Genomic DNA, 24,371 nt, shown 5'->3' with positions numbered 1-24,371 from the left:
AGTGACATCACTAACGCGCCGGCGTCAGCTGTGGTTTGTGCGCCGCTCTGCGCGTGACCGGCGGTAGTGTAGGTGGTCATGGCGAATCGCAGAGCTTTGCACTTCGTGTTCAAAGTGGGAAACCGCTTCGAGACGGCGTATTTCTATCGCGATGTCCTGGGGATGAAGGTGCAGGAGGGGCGGAGAGGGGCTGGAGCGCGAGGGGTGCGCGAGTGACTGAACCCCACCTGGCCGAGGGAGGAGAAAGGGGTGCGATGTGAATTTCACCGCGAACCCGGGTGTCGGACCTTAGCCGCAGGACTTCCCATTAACTCTGTGGTTTTCAGGTTCAGGAAGCATCACGAATTGCGGCTTGGGTTAGATGGACTTTGAAAGGGGGCTCACACTTACTAGTTGCCGACTGTGTGCCCACACAGGTCCTTTCAGTTTGAGCTCTTTCACGAATGTTTATTCCTGTCTTTGCGAAGTTTCCAGTCTATGGGAAAGATAGTAAATAAAAGGTTACGTAATACTCTTCCAGTAAACAATGACTCTTCTGATTTGGAACCTTTTGGTTTTAGATACCAGCATAATTTAGAGCTCTACTTCTCTTGGGGCTGGTTTGAATGGATCACTCAGTCTGTCTAGGTGAACACTCCAGCTCATCTCAGAAGTGTGAAATCAGAACACCTGGAAGTGGCATCTCCCCAGCTGTGATTCTGCAGAGATCACCTGGGTGGCAAGCACAGGTGCAAGCTGTTGTAAGGCTCCTGATACGCAGGGACTTTAGATGTTGTCAGCTGAAAGAAAAATTAACAACCTAAAAAAAAAAAATTAACAACCTAAGATTTTTTAGTTAATTTTTATTTGGGGATCTTCCTAAGGACTCTAATGTGGAAGACAGCCTCTCGATAGCTCTGAGGAACTGATCTGAAGAGGCAAGGGAGGAGCTAGAAAGTATATGAGTTTTTTGCTTGAAGACGGGGAAGAACCCAAAACCATGTAGGAACATCAAAAGATTACTGCTAAGCACAGAAATAGACAGCTGAAGTTAATGGTTTTAGTGCTTTTCTGTACGTGGGAAGATGGGTTCTGAGTACCTTAAAATTCTTCCTTAGAAATGCATCTTAAATGTCTAGGACCAGTATCCACCCCCCCCCCAAAAAAAAAAATGTCTAGGACCAGTATCCAGAAGCAAAGAATGCTTCTTGTTATTTTTCCATCCTGAATTCCCCTCAGGGTGTTCTGTTGGTGAGCGACTGGGTTAGCTGAGGGTTTGATCCTTGTTGAAATGAAATGAATTGCAGGCAACATTGTTTACAATGTGCAAGAGGAAGAATTAATGTAGAGACACTGCAGAGTACAAAGGGAATTACCTAAAATCATCAGTCATTTAAAGAATATCACCTGTTTCATGGTTCTGTTTTGGACTTTGGTGACAAAGATGAAAATGACCCTGTTATCTGTTCTCAGTTAAGAGCCTGGTTTGAAAAAAAAAAAAGATCCTGATTTGGTGGGAATTGTATTTGTACATTGCAGATGGTAATGGAAGTTAAAATGTGATAGAAAACCACAAAACACTCCCTTGAAGTGTTTCCTCATTGATTAAGGGGTGTTTGTAAAGATTAAACGTTATTATATATGTAGTATTTGACATGTGGTTTGTATTATGTGTTAGCTATCATTATTATAAAAGTACCAAGAGGAGAGATTTAACTCTGACCTGGGTCCTCAGGAAATAATTCATTGAGACCTTGTACTTGAGTTGACCCTTAAAGATAGGATTTCCACAGACCTAGATTAGAGGTCTGAACAGCTAATGTACAAGTAAGATATGTTTGGGAAGCGTCACTAGTTTTACGTGCCTTTAGCTTAGATTACTTATAGTTGAGGAGATGGGATAACAGGACAAATAGGTTGGAATTGCTTCTTATAGTATCTTGAATGATATGCTGAGGAATTTGGATTTATGTCAGTAAATAGGGAGCTCTCTTACATTTTGGAACAGGGCAGTGATGTGATCAGAGCTGTGCTTTAGGGGCTTACTTTTATGGTGGTTTTAAGGAAAGATCAATAAGGGTGATTTCTGATAGTCTGTGAGAAATGTGATGAGAACTTGAACTGGAGCAGTAGCTGTGGGGCTCAAAAAGGAAAGTGGAAACTGACACATTGAGAGTATACTGTGTAGTAGGTTCTGTGTCAAATGCTTTAATAAATTATCTATTTTCATAAGATATTAGACTGAGATCCTAATATGTCGTTCTCAGAGTTACACAACTGAAACCATTTAATGTCATTTCGGGGTGCCCCAATGAGCTCCCGGTACCCCAGTCCTTTATGTCTCCATGCAGGAAGAATTCAACCAGAGGCAAAGTGATAGAGAAGAAGCAGTTTATTAGAATAGGATGCTTGTGAAGTTTACAAGCAGGTGGGCAAGGGATACCATGCCCCAAGAACTCTGGGCTACAGTTTTATAATCAAAGGAAAAGTGGGGAGGGAGAGAAGATCGTTTGTGTTTGAGTAGACATCATGCTTCCATCATTAACTCCTCCTCCAGGTTGGGCAAGGGGCTTTTCTTGTCTCTACGTGGTCAAACTAGGTCCACAAATTATTATTTCTTATGTGTGCAGAGAGCGAGTCCTAGGGATCTTTAACTTACTGAGCTTACTGGGCAGAATGTGGATCTCGTCCCACCATGGTTTTATTGTTTGGGGGCACATCTCGTGCTTCTGTGGCATGGTTTTGTTACTGAGCAAGCCTGCCTGGTTTTGCGATTACGCAAACCTGCTTTCTTTGGTAATCATTTACAGGGATCTCCCATATTTTTTCTACCTACAGTCCCCTAGTGGGATTCACTATTAAATCAACTACTTTGTCCCTTTACTCTGTCCCTATCACAATTAAGTGAAGGCCACGCTTTTTTTTAACTGCATATTACCACTTCCTGATGTAAGCAGATTTCACAACTTTGCTTGGTTGCCTGACCCTTGCTATCAAGCTATTTTTTTTTTTGGCCGCGCTGGGTCTTCATTGCTGCGTGGCCTTTTCGCTAGTTGTAGCGAGTGGGGACTTCTCTAGTTGCAGCACAGTGGCTCCTCATGTCACAGAGCACAGGCTGTAGGGTGCATGGGCTTCAGTAGTTGCAATACGTGGACTCAGTAGTTGCAGCTCCCGGGCTCTAGAGCACAGGCTCAGTAGTTGGGACCCAAGGGCTTAATTGCTCAGCAACATGTGGGATCTTTCTGCATCAGGAATCAAAACTATACCTCCTGCACTGCGGGCGGATTCTTTACCACTGAGCCACCAGGGATGCCCAGTACCAAGCCATGCTCTCTCACCTCATCTGCTAGCGTCGGAAAGATATCCAGCTCATTATCTTCTGTTCATCTTAAATGTAAAAGCCTGCAAGTGATAATGTCTGTGTTTTGACATTTTAGTTTGTGCTAAATATGCTGTGTGCAGTACAAGGAAAACTTTGCCATTTATTCTAATTCCCTTACCAGATTCTTCGGCATGAGGAATTTGAGGACGGCTGCAAAGCTGCCTGTAATGGGTATGACACCTTGTTTCTTAATATCTCCTTAAGCTCTGAATACCCTGTAGAGAAGAGAAAGCAGTTTCTCAAAGCAGCTAGAAGGCAGCAGAGGAAATTAAGAAGCCAGTAAAAAACAGAAATAAGACTTTAGGGAGGCAGCTTCAGGGTCACAAAGAAATGTATTCTGTGGATGAAGCAACGTCTTATCAGGTATCTCTTAATTAAGCTCAGTAGTCATGGCCTGAAATTCCAAGGCCTGATGGGAGTTGCATACTTGCTGCTGCTGCTAAGTCGCTTCAGTCGTGTCTGACTCTGTGCGATCCCATAGAAGGCAGCCCACTAGCCTCCCCCATCCCTGGGATTCTCCAGGCAAGAATACTGGAGTGAGTTGCCATTTTCTTCTCCAGTGCATGAAAGTGAAAAGTGAAAGTCAAGTCGCTCAGTGGTGTCCAACTCTTAGCGACCCCATGGACTGCAGCCTACCAGGCTCCTCCGTCCATGGGGTTTTCCAGGCAAGAGTACTGGAGTGGGGTGCCATTGCCTTCTCTCACATGCTTGTTGACAAATATGCAAAACATAAGTTAAGTTCAGGTGGGAAAACTGTCCCTATAGGATACTGCTCCCTGCTTTCTAGGAAAGGTAAACGAATCTTTCCCGCAGGTAAGTGCCAGACAGGTGGTCCTGGGAGCCTTTGTTGACGGGGCTCCTGAGCACTGTCCACAGCTGCCCTTAGCACTGGCTAAGGCCGCCACATCCTTACTGGTACTTGGAGGACCAGAGCAGACTGCCCACTTCTTGTTCCAATAGCTCTCTGAGGGCGGCCTAAAGCAGATTTTTGTCCGTAATCACTGGGTTATTGTGGTTTTTTTTCCTTTTCACTTTTCTAGGCCTTACGATGGGAAGTGGAGTAAAACAATGGTGGGCTATGGACCCGAGGGTGATCACTTTGTCACAGAGCTGACTTACAATTATGGCATCGGCAACTACCAGCTTGGCAATGACTTCCTGGTGAGTACCGTTTTGTTCTAGCCGGTTTTTTGGCGTTATGTTTTAGATGTCACTGAGGCAGCTGTAGATGATGATGACTAAGTGAATTGATGACTTTGGGCGTGATTTAGTAATCAGTTCCATGATTTCTATTTAAAAAAGAACTAAACTGGGGCGGTGTGTGGAGGGAGGCTCAGCAGGGAGGGGTCTGTGTGTACAGTCAGCTGATTCATGTTGTACAGCAGAAACTTCACACAGTGTGGGGAAGCAGTTATATTCCAATTTACAAAATAATGGTAATAAATAAAAATGTATTGAATATTTAAAAAATAAAAAAAGAACAAAACAAAAAAACCTGCTTGGGCACCTTGTCTCCAAGCTTCAGGATGAAACGTGTTCTCCCAGCCTTTAAAAATCAAGTTCGAGATGTAGAGACAGCTTTGAAGGAGACAGGACTCCCCTTTGGGAATAGCTGAACCGTGAGAGGTGGAGGGGCCAGAGTCATTGGTTCATTAGGTTCTCAGCACCATCCAGAGAAATATTTTCTCTCTAGTGGACAGTTGTGATTGCTTTAGACAATTACACAGCCACAGAAAAATCTGACAAGATTTTAAGGATAAAAAAGTGGCATTGCATACACTGTATTCATTCATTCAAGAGCTCAGGTTATTGTGCATCTATATAGTAACAGTATTGAAACCATTGGGTGTCACTAACGGGGCTCTGAAGAGCTCTGGTGCTCTTTTATGACTCAGCGCAGAAAAGAATCCAGCTCCAGCTAAAGTGATAGATAAGAAGCAATTTATTAGAACAGGATGCTCGTGAGGCTTAACCAGTGGGCAGGCTAGAGATGCCACGTCCCAAGAATTTAGTGGGCTACAGTTTTATAATCAAAGGAAAAGTGTGGAAGGAGAGAACTTCTTTGTCTTTCTTGAGTGGACATCATGCTTCCATCATCAGCTCCTCCTCTAGGTTGGGCAGGGGAGTTTTCTTATCCCTACATGGTCAAGCTAGGTCCACAAATAACTGGGGTTTTTTTGTATGCAGAGATCTTGTCCTAGGGATCATTAACTGACTGAGTGCGCTGGTCAGGATGTGGGTCTCATGCCACCATTGTTTTATTCTTTGAGGGCATGTCCCACACTTCCGTCGCATGGTTTTGTTACTAAGCAAGCCCTGCCTGGTTTTGTGGTTGAGCACACCTGCTTCCTTGAGTAATCATTAGCTTACAGGAGTCTCCCATTTTTTTTTCTCCTTACAGTCCCCTAGTGGGATTCACTGTTTAATCACCTCCTTTGTCCCTTTGTCCCTGTCTGTATCTACCACTTGCTAATCAGTTACTGTGAGATACAGTGTCCCTGGGCCCAGATACACAGCAGAAGTGGAGTAATTCGTTCTTACTCAGAATCTGCCCAGGAAATCTACCTCATGTTATTTTGGTCTTTTCTCTCATTATTCCTGTTAACTCAGTAATTAACTCATTGACACATTAAAATAAAGGTAGCTAGATGGAAGTTCGTACAAGGGTCCGATATCTACAAAAGTGTTTTGTAAATGGAAAGGATGGCTCAGACTTAACATAATATATTTGTTTCTCTTTCTCACTCTCTGTGCCACTGACTAATTTATTCATCTAATAGATATTTCTTGTGACTTGCTCTATGGCATACCCCTTGTTAGATCCTGGGGATACAGTAGAGAGGGGAGCATGTTCCCTGGCCTAAGGAGCTCCCCGTCTGATGGGGGAAGCAAGTAAAGAGACAACAGGAATACAGTGTGACAAGTCTTAGATAGGGTAGGAACAGGGGGATGTGGGAACACACAGGAGGAATCTCCAGCCTGTTCTCCGATGGGTGAGAGTTCAGGGAAGGCTTCCATGAGGAGACATCCGAGCCAGGTGGGGGAACCAGGACAGGAAGGTGAGATGGCTGTCCTGCACCCGTGCACAGGCCTGGCGCTGAGGTGGAGCCTGGCGCTCAGAGAACTGTGAGTCACGCAGTCTGGCTGGAGCGCAGTGTGTGGAGGAGAGAGAGGGTAGAGTTGAGGCTGGAGGAGTCCCCTGGGGCTGCATCACATTGGGACATCTAGATGTCCTTCTAAAAGCACAGTGGAGCCATTTTTAAGCAGGAGAATGACACAGAATTTGCAGTATCCAAGAATCCCTGGCTAGAGCAGGGAGGCTGGGTTGGCAGGGAGCAAGACTGAAAGTGAGGCAGCCAGCCCAAAGGTTATCCAGTGACAGCAGCGGGAGGGAGAGAGGATGGATTTGCGAGATGTCAGAGACAGCAGTCATAGGATTTGGTGATTCAGTGTATATGAGGGGCTCTGTGTTTCTCCTTATCTTTCTATTCTTTATGCTCCAAATTTAAATCAGGCAGAGAAAAAAGGAAAACCAACTTGGTGCCATGAACCGAGGAGAGGGGACCCAAAGCCTGACAGACAATAAATAATAAACTTGAATGAATGAATAAATAAATAATCTAATATTTTAAAGATGATCATTGCAATGGGCAAAGAACAAAGGAGAGAAAAGGAGCTTGGGGGTAGGTGCAAATGATCAGTTTCAAGTAGGGTGTTGAGAGTAGCTTTCCGTGAGAAGGTGACATTTGAACAAAGGCTTGAAGAGGATGAGAGTTAGCTGTGTGGGTATCTCAGGGAAGAGCATTTCAGCTAGAAAACAGCCAGTGCAAAAGCCCTCTAACAGTGCTGGTGTGTTTGAGAAAATGCGGAGAGGACGGGGGAGGGGGGAGGAGATGGGCTCGGAAACGACCTGGGTCAGGGGCTCGGCTACTCTGGTGACTCGGTGGTAAAGAAGCCCCCTGGCAGTGCAGAAATGCGGGTTCGATCCCTGGCCCAGGAAGATCCCGCATGCCTTGGAGCAGCTAAGCCCGTATGCCACAGATGTTGAGCTTGCACCCTAGAGCCTGGGAGCTGCAACTACCAAGCCCACGTACTGCAACTCCTGACGCCTGCACACCCTAGAGCCTGTGCTTTGCAACAAGAGAAGCCTCCGCAATGAGGAGTCCTCACACCACAACTAGGGAAGAGCCCCTGCTCGCCACAGCTAGAGGAAAACTCTCATGACAACAAAGACCCAACACAGCCAAAAATAAAAAATGACCTGGGTCAGATCATCTTGCCCCTTTTAGGCCATCGTCAGCCATCCCAGGGTGAAATGAAGAGCCATCAAGGATTCTAAGCAGAAGAATGACAACATGGGGTTGTCATCTTGAGGACAAACACTAGGGTGGGTTTCAGAATGTTTACTCCAGTCACAGAGTGACTGATGGATTAACAAGACTGAAGGCAGAGGCTGATCTACCATCCAAGCTAAAAAGGAGGCCAGATATATTGGAAGGCATAGTGTACATTCTTAGGTATTTTGATTACACTTAAATAAAGGATGCCTTGATAGTTGGTTTATATTTTTTGGTTTCAAAAGTAAAAATAAAAACAAAAAAGTTTAAATAGGTAGCTGGCAAGCCACGGGTAAGATAAAGATTTCTCTGACCAGATCTTGAAAATGAGGGGGGATTTTCACTGTTAGTGAAAGTGAAAGTCACTCAGTTGTATCCAACTCTTCGACCCCATGGAATTCACAGTCCATGGAATTGTCCAGGCTAGGATGCTGGAGTGGGTAGCCTTTCCCATCTCCAGAATGTCTTCCCAACCCAGGGATCGAACACCAGTCTTCGGCATTGCAGGTGGGTTGCTTACCAGCTGAGCCACAAGGGAAGCCCGATTTTTGTTATTGAATGGATCTGATTTCTCTTGCGTTTGAATATCTGGCCTACGATCCACAAAGCTTGGAATCTTTGTGGGAGAAAAATGTCCAAGACTGACTTCAAAATTAGTAGCAGAAAATTTTGAATGCCACTAAAATCTTAGATGTTTGACATAAAGGCAGTGGGGTTTTAATTCCTAATCTTCTAAAGATCTGTTGTGATTATGCTCTTGGATGATTATGTTCTGTCGTTTGTCATAGGGTATCACAGTGGCTTCCAGCCAAGCTATCAGCAACGCTAGGAAGCTGAAGTGGCCACTCAATGAAATGGGAGACGGTGTGTTTGAAACCAAAGCCCCCGGAGGATATAAGTTCTATTTGCAGAACTGCAGTCCACCTCAGTCAGGTAATTATATCTGGACTGACAAAAGCCCTCTGTCTAAAGGCATCTGGTGGAAGGAGAGAGGGAGCTTGACTTCCGTCTCCTGTGGAGTCTCTGTGTTGATATAACCTGTCTTTCCCAAGCTGTTGGCGTTACTTGTCCTCTAAGAAATTATATGCTCATGTCAAAACTTCAGTGCATCCCTATCGGTGTTCTGGAGTGGTTCGGTTCTACTGGTAACGTGTCGATGTAGGATACTTTCAGCTGCAAATATCAGAAAACCCACCTCTAGGTTGAATGGTTAAAAAAAATCTTAGTTCATAGAGCTGGTGTTGTCGCTGTCAGAGAGACTTCAGGGTTTGTTGATTCAGCAGCTCAGCAATGGCATCAAAAACCCAGATCTTCTCTCTCTCCACCCTCTTGTCCTCAGGGGTCCGCTTCTCCCCCTCATGGTGGTAGGGTGACTGCCAGTAGCATTTGAGGCTACCCGCCCACACACTCTCATTGGTAGGAGAAAGAGAAGCTGACTTCCTGTGGCTCTTCTTTAAAAGCACAGCAAAAAAATAAATAAATAAAAGCACAGCAAAGTCAGTCCCACGATTTCCTAGGATCTTCTAGCAAACTTCCTGGTCAGGGTTGATTCACATACCCTGCTCCTGAACCAGTCATAGGCAGGCAAAAGAAGCAGATTTATCCTTAGACCAGTTAGTCGTCTCCCTTGGCTGAGGACAGTTTCCCAGATTACAGTGCTGGTTCTCAGTGAGTCTGGGTGAATGAGGTGAGGAGCCCACCACGCTGACCCCCACAGTGAGCAGGAGAGAAACTGCTGCATTTCAAGTACCTCAGAGGCATCCTCATGCATCATACGTGTATTGCTGAAAATTCTGCTACCTGCTTTGCCAAGAAAGAACCAAAACCAAGAAAAGGAAAAGAAAAAAATGCCGGTGAATAGCGGGGGCACTTGTGCCAGCCGTTCCCTCCGTGAGCACAAGCCTCTAAGTGGAGACCTTCTCTTCCCCCATGCTGGTCTGTCTCAGCTCCCAGACACCCCTCATACTGAGCCTGATGGTTGTCAGTAATGTTACATGCTTTCCATCCAGAGCTCAGAAGAAGAAAGAGCAATGGTTCCAGTGTGGGAGGTGCGGTGGGACTTACTGGGAGATGGGTTTGGGAACTTCTGGGTGATGTGAGGGATTTCCATGACTATTTTTATTGATAGGTGATTGGTGCTTGAAATACTAACTTTGATACCTAACTCCTGCCATGAATTTCAGTGTACACTTTTTTCGTAGTTTTCACGATGCTTCAGTGTGTAAAATAATGGTGGGCCCCAGAGGCCTGAGATGTTTTTGTTCTTTGCAATGATAACACCTTGGGAGCCTTAATTTCTGGTTGGTAGTAGAGTCAGATCTCTCAGTCTAAGTGGTGTCCGTCCTTTGAATGAATCACTCCTGTGTAGTCACACCCACTGCAACTATTCCTGTCCCTGCATCCCTTCAGGGTGTGAATCAGTTGGAATTTGTTGATTTCTCAGTGAATGGGGAAAACTTAAATCTGCCAGGGAGAGGTTCCTGTGACAGACATCTTACTTTAGTCATGGTATTGCTAGTCTAGCAAACAGGGCTAAGGCAGTGAAAATTGAAGAAAACTACATTGAGTTTACCATAGTGAGATACAGACTTGGAACAGCTCTTCCAAAAGTCACTTTACAAAATAGAAGTTTCCAGTAATATTAAGTGTTTTATTATGACTTTTATTCTTTTTTACAAAAATACAGATTTTTTTTCTCCCTAGACAGACAGGCAGAAGAAAACAGATAACCACTGTTAACATTTTAGAGTATATCCTTCCAACTTTTTAATCCAAAGAACTAAATATATAATCGGATACATACGGGATTCCATTATGTGACATCATAGGAAGAGAAATGGTTGTCTGTTGTTCGAAATTCACTTTGTTCCTGGTGTCTTGTCATGAGCAACTCTGTGATGAGTGTCTTTGATGAAAGCCCATCACACATCCACAGTTATTTCCTTAATTGCCAAAAATGGGATTGTTCTCAAAAGCAGGGGACATACTTTAGACACATTCTGTCAAAATTGTTGCCCAGAAATATTACTAATTTACACTCTGCCATTATGGTTTTTCCCATTGCACTGTAATAGTTAATTCTGTGAACTTTTTAAAATCATTTGCCGATTAGATAACAAAATGTTTTATTTGAATTCTAACTTTGTGAGGTTAAATGTGCTTTTTTATTCCTCCTTTTGTGGATTGCTGCTTCGTGCCTCTTGCTTATTTTTCTAGGATGGGCATCTTTTTCCTGTTGATGTTGAAAGGTGATTTAAATATTAAGGACTTCTTGCTCATTTTTGTTATTAAAAAAAATGTTTCCTACTTTGTAGTTTAATCTTCAATTTTGATTGTAATTCTTGTTTTGGTTGTTGTGTACAAGTTTTCCATTTTGTATGATTAACCTAGCACATTTTCTTCTTCATGGTTTTTCTATCTTTGATGTCAGATTAAAAAAAAAGATCTTTCGCCATCCCAAAATTGTTTAAATAATCACCTGTTTTGAGTATTTTCATGGTTTCATTCTTTCAATTTAACCCTTTAACCCATCAGGAATGTATTTTGCTATCTAGTTTAAAGGTGTCACTTCTTCCCACCGTTAAGAAACCAGTTATCTTAATACCTTTTATTTAACAATGTGCCCTTTCATACTGACCTCAAATCCCTTTCTTATCATAAACTAAATTCTTATATATACCTGAGCCTGTTTGGGTCCTTTGGTTCCATTCCTTTGCACTGCCCTGTCCATTCCTGCTGTTTTGTTACTTTTCAGATCCTGTATTAAAAGTAACTCTGGCAGTGTCCGATCTTGAGAAATCTTTGAACTACTGGTCTAACCTACTGGGAATGAAAATTTATGAAAAAGACGAGAAGGAGCAGAGGGCTTTGCTGGGCTATGCTGATAACCAGGTGAGCAGTCCTGGAAAGAAAGAATCTGTTACTTTCAGTTTGACTTATAAATGAGGTTAACGTGAAGGTTATTCACATAGTTTCTTCATAATAATTCAGTGTTTAGAACAGAAAGGAGAAAATAAAAACTTCCGGGAAACTCACTACCCAGATATTATTACCTTTATTTATATTTGGAGGTACATCCTTTCAGGAGTGGATTTGCTGAGTCAGAGGAGATGTAGGCAAGACTTAATGCAATGATGATAATCTATTTTCCTCTTTAAAAAAAAAAATTTGAGCATGATTTAGTCCTTGTGCTTTGACCCAGCAAGTCTACTAAGAATTTGTTTCAGAGACGTACTCATCCTACACGTGCACAAAGGAGTGTGTACAAGTTTATCTGCTGCAGCATTATTTCTAATAGCAAGATATAACCTAGGGAATTCCCTGGTGGTCCACTAGTTAGGACTCCACGCTTTCACTGCTGATGGCCTAGGTGCAGTTTCTGATAGGGGAACTAAAGCCTACAAGTGGCCCAGTGTAAACAAAAAACAAGAAAAGAAATACCCTAAATGCTCTATGGATTCAGTAGTTGAGTGATTTATGGTTCATGCATAGAATGGACTACTAAAGCAGCCATCAAAAAAATTAGTCTTTATGTGCTGAGATGGCAACGTTGATTGGAGAAAAACATGGGAAACAATAATATGTAAATTATGTTACCATTTGTATGAAAAAAAAATAAAGGATATATGCCCTATGCTGTGAAGGATACACAGGAAACTGCTGATTGGTTGCCACTGGGGTGACAGGAGGGAGACTTAGAATTTACCTTATTCCTTTATCCTGGTTTGAATTTTTTTTTTAATCACGTGACCTGTTCTGAAAAATAAATCCACTTTCTCATGTCTTTTCAGTGTAAGCTGGAGCTGCAGGCCATCCCAGGGAAAGTTGATCATGCAACAGGTTTTGGACGCATTGCCTTTTCTTGCCCTCAGGAAGAGGTAATGTTTGGTACCAGGTCTTCTGTTGAAACTCTGTGACTAGTGACTTCTAAGAGCTAGGAACCCTGGCCCTCCCTGCTCCAGGTTCATGCTGGTTGTGGCTTTGGTGTGAAGGTCAGCAGTTGTCTCGAGAGCAGCTGAGATAATAGAAATCAAACAGGTGGTGCCGGGGTTCTCTCTGGTTGACCTGAGAGTCCCCCAGGGCTGCCGGGGACCACGGCCCCAGCGTGGTGTAGCACCCCATGCTCACTGTGCCTTTTTGTTTTCCTCAAGTTGTCAGATTTAGAAGACTTGATGAAAAGGGAAAACCAGAAGATTCTGACTCCCCTGGTGAGTCTGGACACTCCAGGGAAGGCAACCGTGCAAGTGATCATTTTGGCCGACCCTGTAAGTATCACCCAGGAAGGGGACAGGCTGCCCCATAGTTTTCTTCTGAGGTGTCTCTCTGCCAAATTTGTTTTCTCTCTTGGTGTAGGACGGACATGAAATTTGCTTTGTGGGGGATGAAGCATTTCGAGAACTCTCAAAGGTGGATCCAGAGGGAAACAAATTATTGGATGACGTGAGTCTCATTTCTAAATTCCTTTCCCCTTTGGCCGAAGGGGATAATGTGTGTGGAGATGGGCCAGTTCTTACTTTCGGAACCCTGTCCTTTTGCTGTTGGGGTGACTTGAGCCAGAGACTTGTGTCGACTTCATGACTACCTATGTGACTCTTGGCTGGGTGCAGCATCTGTGCCTTCCCTCCCTTCCGGCTGCCTTGAGGAAACCGCTGCTGCTAAATACGTCATTGTTCTGCTCAGAGACCGGAAGTGCCCGACCGCCATCCGTTCTCACTGTCTTAGCCCTTTGGTCGTATCTTCTCCATTCTACAGCACCATCCTCTTCCTTCCTGGCAAATTATTCTCACCAGCGTACAAACTAACTCCAGTATCTTGAAAACCTCTTTGTGTTCACTCCGTATCCATTCTCCAGGTTCCTTCTAAAAGTCTCCCTGCACGCCGTTTGTACTTCTTTGTGTGTGTGTGTGTGTTTACTGTCTAATTTTGTCGGGATAGTGATTGATGGAGTAAGTCATCCCTTTTTAATGAGGAACACAGAAACTAGTTGTTTGCAGGTGGTGAGAAGGGTGGAGTGAGGGACAGCAGAAGAAACTTCATTGTAGTTGTTTTCTGAGGCAAAAGAGGTATTTTGCTTTCAGAATATCAGAAGGAAAAAGAAAGTACATCAGATTTTGCCTCATAGTGAAGAGGCTCCTGAGGAGGGGAGTGAGAGCTACCACTCCAGATGAAGCTGTGTGACCTGGGGATCTCAGCACAGATTCCCAGCATTTCTGAACCCAGATTTCCTGCCTGCAAAATGGAGGAGACAGTCACAGATTTCTTTTGCCATGAATGCTATGATCTCACAGTTCTTTTTTTTTTATTGAAGTATAGTTGATTCATAATGTTGTGTTAATTTCTTCTGTACCATTTCTACTACTTACCTTCCACTCACATTTCACTCTGTCCCTCACTGGCTCCTGTCACGTGGTGAAACGCTCTTGTTGACGTCATCAGTGACCTCCCTCTTGCCAAATCCAGTGACTGCTTTTCATCCTCATCAGACATCATCTTCTAGCAGCCTGCAAAGCCGTTGTGTAGTGTCGTACCCCAGCTTCCAGCTCATACCTTGTAGGTAGTCGGCGCTCAGTGAGTACATTGCTGCTCCTGAAAGGAGTGAATCTCCCAGTCCTGGTTTCGTCACTTAGTACTTTGTGACTGACCGTACGAAATTTACTTCAAGTCTCTAAACTGCAGTTTTCTTATACAGAAATGTGAGGAAATAAGGTTATCCGCCTCCCAGGATTGTTGTGTGGTTTATAGTGCTTGGCGAACTGCTGACGTAATAACGGACACTCAGTTGAGGGTCATCAAAGCCAGAAATGTACAGAAGTTTTAGTGTTTCTAAATATTACTGTGAAGGAAAAATAGAATCTCAGGCAACCTCTCAGTTGGCAGATTGGCTAGACTGTTCTTGCTCTTTTCATCACTGACCAACTTTCTCTTCTCTCTTCTCGCTTGATGGTGGAGATCCCGCCATCTTCCTGTCTCTCTTTGTCTGACGGCTTCCCCTCAGCCACAGGCACCTTTTTCTGTGACTGATCCTGAAGTGATGTTGCCCATGGACCCACTCTGCCTGTCTTTTTCTCTCCATGTACTTTCTTTCTCTTCTCTGAGAAGTTACCTGCTCCTCTGGTTATCTCTGCTCCGAGTTTCAGCCATCATCTGTCCTAGACTTCTTAATTTCTAGTTCCCACTCCCCCCTAAGCTCTAAACAGGCATTTTTGATTGTTGCTACTGAGGTAAAATATACATTGAATTTAAGTGTACAGATATTTGGTGTTCACGTTGATAAATTTTGATACTTTCATAAACTCAAATTCACTACTCAGAATATAGAGCATTTTCATGATTATAGGAAGTTCTCTTATGCCCGTTTTTAGCTTCCAACTCCTCCTCCCAACAGCAACTACTTTTCTGATTTCTGTCATACTGGCTTTGTCTATCCTTGGACTTCATATAAATGGAATGGCTTCTTTCAGTAACATTTTTGAGATTCCTCCATGTAATTGCACATTCCAGAGTTCTTTTTTTTTTTTTTTCCTTTTGCTGAGTGGTATTCAGTTTTATGAATGTAGTAATCTGCTTATCCATTCTTCCAGTGGTGGACATTGGAATTTTTTTCCAGATTTTTATCTATTATAAGGAAGACTGCTATGAACAGTCTCATGTTAACTCTTTTGGTGGACGTATGTTTCATTTCTGTTGCATAAATGCCCAGGAGGGGAATTGCTTTCACTTTCTAAGAAGCTGCCAAACAGTTGTCCAAAGTGATTGAATATTTTAAACTATCGGTCATGTATGTATAGAAGAGTTCCAGCTGTTCTAAATCCTCTCCAACATTTGTGTGTTGTCTTTTTGTCCATTTCTTGCCATAATTTTATTTTTAATTATTGTTCAGTCACTAAGTCCTCTGTCCTCCACCATCTCCTGGAACTTGCTCAGATTTGTCTCCATTGAGTTGGTAATGGTATGATTAAAAATTCCAAATATATACAAAAGAGAACAACAAATCCCTATGTGATTATCACTGATCAACTCTGCCATAATTTTTCATCATTCCTTTTCACCCCACTTTTTTTTTTTTGGCAGTGGAGATGTTTGTTGGAGAATTTTAAGGCAAATTTCAGATGCCATGTAATTTCAACCCTAAATACTTAAGTGTTTTACACATTTTAAGATAATTTAGAAAGTAAAAGTTAAGGAATTTTCTTATATACCACAGCGACATCATTACACTTAAAAAATCAACAATGTGGGACTTACCTGGTGGTCCAGTGGTTAAGACTCCATACTTCTGATACAGGTTGCATGGCTTTGATCCTTGGTCCAGGAACTAAGATCCTCCATGCCACACGGCGTGGCCAGAAAAAATCAACAATATATCCTTTAATGTTACCTAAAATCCAGTTCTTATTAAATTCTCTCTGGCCATCTAAAAATGGTTCTATATATTAGTTTGTCCCATGTATTTTGTTTGTTTCTTTACTGCCCTGTGTATTTTTTAAATTGGCTTTAATATGGTTGGACTATATCAATATAAATAACTTACCTGATCCATTGAGTTTCATGAAAAACTAACCAGAAGACACACCAATGATCTGTTTTACATTTCAGCCATTCTCTAACGTCTAAATATGAATTTATTTTCACCCTGTGTCTTTGCTTATTTTATTCTCCTAGAATGTCCCTTTTCTCATTTGAATATTTGCATGTTTTTCAAGGCCCATTTAAATCCACATTTTAAAAAACTTTGACTCTTTCTTATTGATGTGTTGGACTTCTGGATACGAGTCATTTGTTAGATAACCTGTAAAGATGAGTACTTTTCCCATTCAGTGGTTTGCTTATTTATTTTCTTAACAGAACCTTTTGAAGAGAAGACATTTCTTTCAGTCCAGTTTATCAACTCTTCCTTTTATGCCTGGTAGTTTTTGAGTCACACTAGTGTTAAGAACCCCTTAACCCGGACAAACTATGAACATTACAACTCCACATGCCTATAACTTACTTTGTCTTACTTTGGATCCATTCTTCGCTAATATTATAGGAAAACAGAAGTTACTGTTTATTAAGCATCTCCTATATTGACACGTTCTTAAGTGCCTTACCTATATTCTGTAACTCTTACCATAATTTGCAAGGTGGATAGCATTCCCCTTTCAGATAAGGAAACTGAGTTTCAAAAGAATAAGTCACTCAATATACATTCCACAGGTTAGCAGGGCAGGGGCCCAAAGAGAAGTCTTTCAGGTTTCAAAGGCAGTTCTTTTTTTCTCTTCTGTACTCTGCTTCCTCCCTTGGTAGTACTTATATCTGTTATCACAGTTGTTTAAGCTAGAATCCTCAGAGCCAGTTTTTCTTTTAACATTTAATATGCTTTTTTTAAGTATTTATTTATTTATTTTTGGGGGGCATGGACACTAATTGGTGGTGTGTGGGCTTCAGTAGTTGTGCACAGGCTTAGTTGCCCTGGGGCATGTGGGATCTTGGTTCCCTGGCCAGGGATTGAACCTGTGTCCCCTGCATTGCAAGGCAGATTCTTAACCACCAGACCACTAGGGAAGTCCCTGATATGCTTTTTATTTTAGAATACTTTTAGATTTACACAAAGAACCATTTCTGAATATTGTTGCTCCTCACCCCTTACATTCTCTGAGCAACAAGTCACCAAGAGCTGAGAGTTCTCCCTCGGAAATCCTCTGTCTGCTTCTCTTTTGAAAAGGTTCTCATTTTCACCTCCAAATACTGCACACACCTCCTCCCAGCTGCTAGTCAATCTCTGATGCCAGCAGTAGGCTTTCTGAAGCATAAACCCAGTAATTAAAAAACAACCGTTAAATCTTCCAGTGGCCGTTTATTGCCTCCAAGAGAAGTTCACATCTCTGGCAAAGCATGCGACACGTCTGGCCACAGTGTGCTGTCTCTCTCCCCCAGCTCACCCCCTTTCGGTCCCACTGAACTGTTTCCATTAACCAAGGTAGATCGTGCCTCCGCCCAAGGGTGGTTTTCCTTTCTCCCCTCCCCGCTTACTCCACTCATCCTTCAAAACGCAGAAGCTTTCTTGGGTTTTTCACACCAATTTGTTGTTTCTCCCTACTTTCACTGGCTCCTAGAAGACAGAAACGTCTGTGTCTTTGGGAAGTGGGGAGGTTTTGGCCTTCTTTGACATCGTTTTGATTTTTAAATATATTTTATTTTCACCAGTGTATTTTTAAAATGCATTTAAAACTCAGAAACACACAAAACAAATAAGACCTTTTATTTTCATCAAGGGCTTCCCAGGTGGCTCAGTAGTAAAGAATTTGCCTGCCATTGTAGGAGATGCAGGTTCAGTCCCTGAGTTGGGAAGATCCCCTGGAAGAGGACATGGTAGCCCACTCCAGTATTCTTGCCTGGAGAATCCCACGGACAGAGGAGCCTGGTGGACTGCAGTCCATGGGGTCGCAAAGAGTCAGACATGACTTAGCGACTGAGCGTGTATTTTCATTGAAATAAAAAATCAGATAGTACTAAGATTCTATATAAATGCAATGATGCCATCTCTGAGTCCCACTGCCCATGGCAGCTACTCTCAGCTTCACTGTTTCTTCATTTTCAGTTGCAGACATCTTTTGACTTCCTGCTGAAATAAATGGATGATTTTACAGTAGTTCTCCAACCAGTTAGTTACTCCTTTCCAGTTGGTCTGATAGCACGTTTTTGTGGTTCTATTATACACCAGGACACACACACACGCAGACACATCTGCCTGCAAAACAGTTGTTTCCATATCTGAATCCTCAACTGTTTCATGTGCTCCTCAAAGCGTCAGACTTTATCTGTTGCCACACCTAAACCCAGCATAATACCTGCCTCATAATGAAAACTGGCATTTTTAAAGGTACAGTTGTCACTTAGTATCCACGGGGGTCTGTTCCAGGACCCACTGGGAATACCAGAATCCTAGGATGCTCAAGTCCCATAGTCAGCCCTTCATATCTGCAGAAACAGAACCTGTGGAAACAGAGGCCTAACTGATTCAGTCCTTGAATGTATTTCCCTACCAAACAGCTGATTAGCATACACTTGGTTATCTTGGACCCAGTGTTTTAGGAGACTTCTGTTGTAAACCCTGCTCCTGCCAACTCCCCTGCCTCCTCCTAAGACCTCAGCCCCATGGACTAATACGATAAAAGGACTCTGGTGGAACCAAAGCATACTGTTTTTTAACAAAGCTTTTTTTAGTTAAGCGGCCCCAAATGAAGTAGTACCAACATCAGTGAAATAGGAAGGAAGTGTGGGAAAAGGAAACAGTTATAAGCACATTACTAAAATGTCAGAATAACTTTTCACATTGGTCTCATGATTAGACTGAGTCTCCTGGGCACTAAAGATTCTTGAGAGGGGGGCTTCCCTGCTAGTCCAGTGCCTGACTCCGTGCTTCCACTGCAGGGAAGCATGAGTTCGATCTCTGGGAGGTGGGGACTAAGAGCCCAGTGCTGTGTGGCCCAGTCAAATAAAAATAAAGATGTTCTTGGGAGCCCCTGAGATGCTAGGAGTGCCAACACTTTCTGTCCCAAAGAGCCCACAGCCTGGCCTTGCTCTCCAGCCAGCCATCGGCCACACTTCCTGGCTGCAGGCTCTGCCCTTTACTCTGCAAAGTGAGAACTGACAAGCAATTGCTCGATCCCCAGCAGCAACATCTGTCAGAGTAAACACAAGACTACTGAACGAGCATCTTTTAACTGTTAATTTCTTGATTGTGGGCAGTGAGGTCCGAAGTAGATTGTAAGTTTTACTTTCTGGATTGAGACTAAATAATTCCAATTTCGTTTCCACAGGCCATTGCAGGAGATAAAAGTGATGAATGGTTTGCTGCACAAAAGAAACCCAAGGCTACAGGTTAATGGAAGGCATCACGTGCAACAAGCATTGGTGATCTTGCCCAGCTCCTGTGAGGCCTGCCATGTGCCTTACGGTGAACGCTCTCGCAATGTGGGGGCTTCCTGTACAGGCACAGAGGCTGGGGTGGCGACGACGCATGTATTTCAATCTTTAAAAGCTCTGATATATTTTAGAAAATCCTGTCATCATCAGTTCATTTAAAGAACTCTCGCTGTCGTCTGTGCTGTCACTGCAAGGGTACATTCTGTATGTAACTCTATTAGTAATAAATTCTTCTCCAGGCTGGGACAGCTGTATGGAACATGACCTTTGATTGAGGGTTGAGAGAATTTTGATAAACATGTAGGTTTAATGAGAACAACTAAATCCAGATAAGTCCAAATCAGTTACTTATAGCAGGAGTCCTTCCAGGACCTGGAGACAGTATGCTGTTCTAATGTCTTACTCTGGCAGGCCTTGACATATAAAAACTTTTAAAGAAATTTCGTGCCTTGAACCAAAAGGTTTGGTTAACATTCTGATATTCCTTGCTTTAAATTTTTTAGTCAGAAAAAATAGAAGGGTGTAATGTTGCTACATGCCTGGCTCTGTTATTTTCTCTCTCTCTCTCTCTCTCTCTCTCTATCTCTCTCTCTATGTATATGTGTGTGTGTGTGTGTGTGTGTGTGTATTTTTGCTTTTAATCCTCTTAAGAGACCACGTTAGATTTCTTAGAGATGGATTAGATGATTTCTTCACTACGAAAAGCTTAAAATATTTTCTTATTATTTTCTTTTTGATTCTGCAGAACAAATCACTTTTTATCACTGGAAACAAGTTGGGCATTTTTATTATGAAATGTTTTTTGGAAATTATGCTTCTGAAATCAAGCTGTTACAACCAGTTTGTAAGAGTCATTATTTAAAGCTGGTGGTCAGTTTCACACTTTAGGGAAGAAACTAAGGAGATTGGAAAGGACTGACTCAGAAGTTACCAGTTCCTACACAATATACATGAAATTACTTGTAAATCATAGCCTCTAAAACCAATTGTGGGTTTAAATGCAAACCAAACTATGTTCCTCCTGTCCACAATTGGTTCACCTTTTTTCTATGCATAGGGAAATTATTATATGAATTTTGGATAATCAAGTAAATGCCTTGTCTGTCTTCTTTAGACTACAATTCATTCTCAGATTTTCTGTTAGATAATTAAGCAATTCTTGATGTTTTTCTCTAGTAATACTGTTTTCCTGAAAAGAAACTATACTTTTCCCAGTGTTAGACTGCTTTGTTGTAGCCTTCTATTTTGCAAAGTATGTGGAATCTTTGTTTTCGGAGGAGGGATCGAACTCATGCCCCCTGCAGTGGAAGTATGCAGTCTTAGCCACTGGACCACTAGGGAAATTCCTGATGTGGCCTTCTAAGTTTGTTATAGTAAAATAAGTGGTTTATGTAAGTACTAAACACATGCTAGATTCCTCTTTATCTTACCCCCAATTTTTTCTCTTAAATGTTCAGCTCTGCACAAGAGAACTGAATGCCGTTTATCTATCTGGGACATTTTAACTTTATGATACCAGACCCCTTTTATTTCTCTCATTGCCTGTCATTTTTCCTTTGTTGCAGTCTTTAATATTTTATTCATCCTAAAACCATTTACTGTACCACTTTTACCTTTTATCAAGCAGTCCAAAAGTTGACCTCTGCACAAGGCAGCTACTAATTTTAAACCAGAAGTTATTACTTTCCCTCCCCTGGGGATGTAATGGTTTAAAGATGGTTTTATCCGTGCTGGTGTTTTTAAACAGATGAAATTGGAAAGTTCCTCTGTTTTTCCAGAGTTACGTTTTCAGAATAGTGATTTTGTTTTTTTGACCTTCAGGGTTGTGGTCCTAATATATTAAGTTGAAGTTCAAATATCTCTTGGGTTTAAATCCAGAGAGACTGTGATATGAGAGTTCTCCCAGGTTAGCCTGGAAAGTTAGTATGAAATCCACATTTGTCTGACATTGGGATGGAATTAGTAAAGCCCAGGACTTTCAGTGCTCCTCAATGTGACTTTCTGCCTATCTTACCTATCTGCCTATCTGCCTATCCCATGATGTCATTGTGGTCTAGCGGAGTTTCCAGGAGGGTTCCCCATTGTCCACTGAAATTTATGGTAGAAGTTGATGGGACATTTCAGTTTGGTCTAAGATAGCTTTCCTTTACCCTTGGGAAATCTGTAGAAAACTTAGTACTCTGTCCTTAAAGAGAAGTAAAGAAGCACCTTTGCCTCAGACCTCTTTATAAGGTAATAGAGCCAGTGGTTCAAAAATAAAAACAGTATAAAAAGGTACTTACTGAAAAGCCTTGTTCCTCCCCATCAATCCGATACCCCCTTTCTCCTCATTAAGCATACATATACGTTCTTTCCCCAAAAATTTTAGCACACTGTGTATACTATACCTTACTTTTAAAAAAAAGGATTCTGCAGTTGCTGTCTAGAGTCCTTATGGTATAGTTTATTGGGTTTTATAGTGATTTACAGAATGGTATGGCTATATACTACAGCACCTAAATTGACATATTTTGGAACAAGGTGTTCTATTATTATTTTTACTATTAATTCACATTTAATATGAATCATGGTCCTAAAAGCATCAAAATGTATTCATAGTATCTTCCAGAGAGAACAGCACCATTGTACAGTGTGGGTCTTGTCCAATTTATAGTTAAAAGGAATAGGCTTTTAGTCACTGTGGTATCCTGAGTACACGTGATTCTTATGTAATGCGGTTAGTCTGTAGCAACTTTCTGAGAATATGTGAACAGAAGTTCTTGAAGAAGATACCTGGCCAGATCTGGTTTCCTTTACCCTTTGAAGTCTTCTTTATGGTTGTTGATTCTGTTGTTAAATAGTCCTCCATGAACTGGAGCTGGCCTGATGTCATGAGCTAGGAAAACAGTTTTTAGTTGAGAGTATTGGGAAATTCCATGCCATAGCCGACTTTCTTCTCTGGAATGTCTTTAATAATACCATTTAGCACTCCTGTCTCAGGGCACCATTGTGCATTGATGACTCCATGAAAACACTTAAGAGGAGACGCTGAGCTTAGGTGCCTTAGCCCCAGCACAGGTCAAGGGATGTGTTGTGCTCCCCAAGCAAATCCCACTTACATATGTATACACACTGTCCCACAAACATCCCCAAGCGGAAACCAAGGCTAGCTAAGGGACTGGTCCCAAGAAAAATTTGGTTGCATGGTCTTAAATGTGTCTTTCAGAGGCAGGGATTTTGAAACCAGCCATTCCAATGTTTCTCAACTGCTGTGTTGTGATGCATCAATTCATCAGTTTCAAAGTGTGACTTCCCTCAAAACATTAACCTCAGCTTTTCGGAAGACCAGACCCCACCCCCACCCCACCTGTATAATGTTGGGTTAATAGTGAATCAACAGTCCCTGGAGAGACAAGGGGCCTCAGACTCCTTTCCTTCCTTCTCCCCCTCCCCTTCCCAGAGATTGAACCTCAGGAGAATGGTCTCACTGACCTCAAGTCAGAGCGTGATTCTGCCCCAGCTCCTCTGCTTCTGCTGAATATCTACATATGCTCTGGGAAAAGGAAGGCTGGGAACTCAATCCTACAGAAAGCCAGTTTCGACAGAACTTTCCCTCAAGGAGAGACCCTTTCATAGATTTTTGGATCCCTCCCCCAGGACTCTATCACACAGACACCATTCATCAGTTGTAACCGTCACTATCGTGAAGTTAAAGTGATTTATTGAGGTCTCAGCTAAGGTGGTGGTTACAGCCTCAGGACACTTCGGCCCTCAAAAGGTCTTTAAACTGCCTCCTTCCCTACCAGAGCCACCCTGCTACCCAGTCCTCCCTAGCCAGCTTCATTTTTCTTTAGTTCTTCCACTTTGGCAATGTAGATCCTCATGGCATCCATCTTGGACATCCCTTTATTTACATTCCATGCCTCCCACTTGGCCTTGGCTTTCAGGTCCGTGGCAGGTGGGGCTGGGATGTTGCAGTCGCCCTGGGTGGCCTGTTTGTAATAGCTGTACACCAACAATTTCTCCTGATCGCTCACCGGCGCCTTCAATTGCTTGATGGCAGCGCAGGCCATCTCAAACTCCACTTGGCACATTGAGGGTGCTGAGGCTGGGCCCTGCTGTCCTTTCTAGGTGGTGCCTGGCGCTAGAAGCTGGAGGATGGAGAGTTTGAAACATTCGAGGCTGGTGATTAAGGCCGGGAAGGAGGGAAAGGGAGACAAGACAATGTGTGGGAAGGACAGAGGATATGCGTGTGTTTCCTCAGTGAGGCGTCAAGCGTGGGCTTTCTTACAGTACAGATTACAAACGGGGGCCCCTTGGATTAGATCTCCCACACAGGCGTTCTGGCTCGCACCATGCATTTTCTGCCATGCATTTTCTGCGAAGGACAACCGTTAACATTTCAAAGGTGTTTGTGATGCCAGAAAATAATGGAGCAACTGCTGCTGTCAGAAGGAAGAGTGCTGAGGACCACGCGTGTTGGAGTGGGACAGGAGCCCCGCTGCGGGGGAGGAAGGCTCTCAAGGAGTGATGTGTCCATGCGGGTTAATGGGCAGCCTGGGGAGGGGTATTTTATGAGGGTGAACTGTGGCAGGGGAGATTACAGGATGTTGGAGAATGCGAGGCCGAGGACAGAGCTAACGGGAAGGACCAACTGGAACCCAGGAAACGGGGGTTGCACTGACTCCTGGCTGCGCGCGGCGGGGACTGGGGTGGGGGTAGTGGGCGGTCCTTTGTGGGCGGAGCCCGGGGAGAGGGAGGGGCGGGGCCCGGGTGCCTGCCTGTTC

At 43.0% G+C, this 24,371-nt stretch overlaps 1 protein-coding gene across 1 annotated transcript; it reads left to right on the top strand.

Annotated features, from left to right (window-relative positions):
* The first annotated feature begins 13 nt into the window (after positions 1 to 13).
* Positions 14 to 19,851, top strand: GLOD4 (glyoxalase domain containing 4). The gene is made up of 9 exons (XM_065909713.1): positions 14 to 168; positions 3,483 to 3,532; positions 4,402 to 4,522; positions 8,487 to 8,631; positions 11,453 to 11,589; positions 12,489 to 12,575; positions 12,849 to 12,962; positions 13,051 to 13,137; positions 19,500 to 19,851. Exons 1-9 carry the CDS (start codon positions 79 to 81, stop codon positions 19,563 to 19,565), a joined length of 897 nt encoding a protein of 298 aa, XP_065765785.1. The 5' UTR covers positions 14 to 78; the 3' UTR covers positions 19,566 to 19,851.
* Positions 19,852 to 24,371: the final 4,520 nt, after the last annotated feature.

This window comes from Muntiacus reevesi, chromosome 18 (assembly GCF_963930625.1).
Source record: "Muntiacus reevesi chromosome 18, mMunRee1.1, whole genome shotgun sequence".
NCBI classification, from domain to species: Eukaryota; Metazoa; Chordata; class Mammalia; order Artiodactyla; family Cervidae; genus Muntiacus; species Muntiacus reevesi.
Note: the sequence above shows the minus strand (reverse complement) of the source record. Positions and strands in the feature narration are given on the sequence as shown.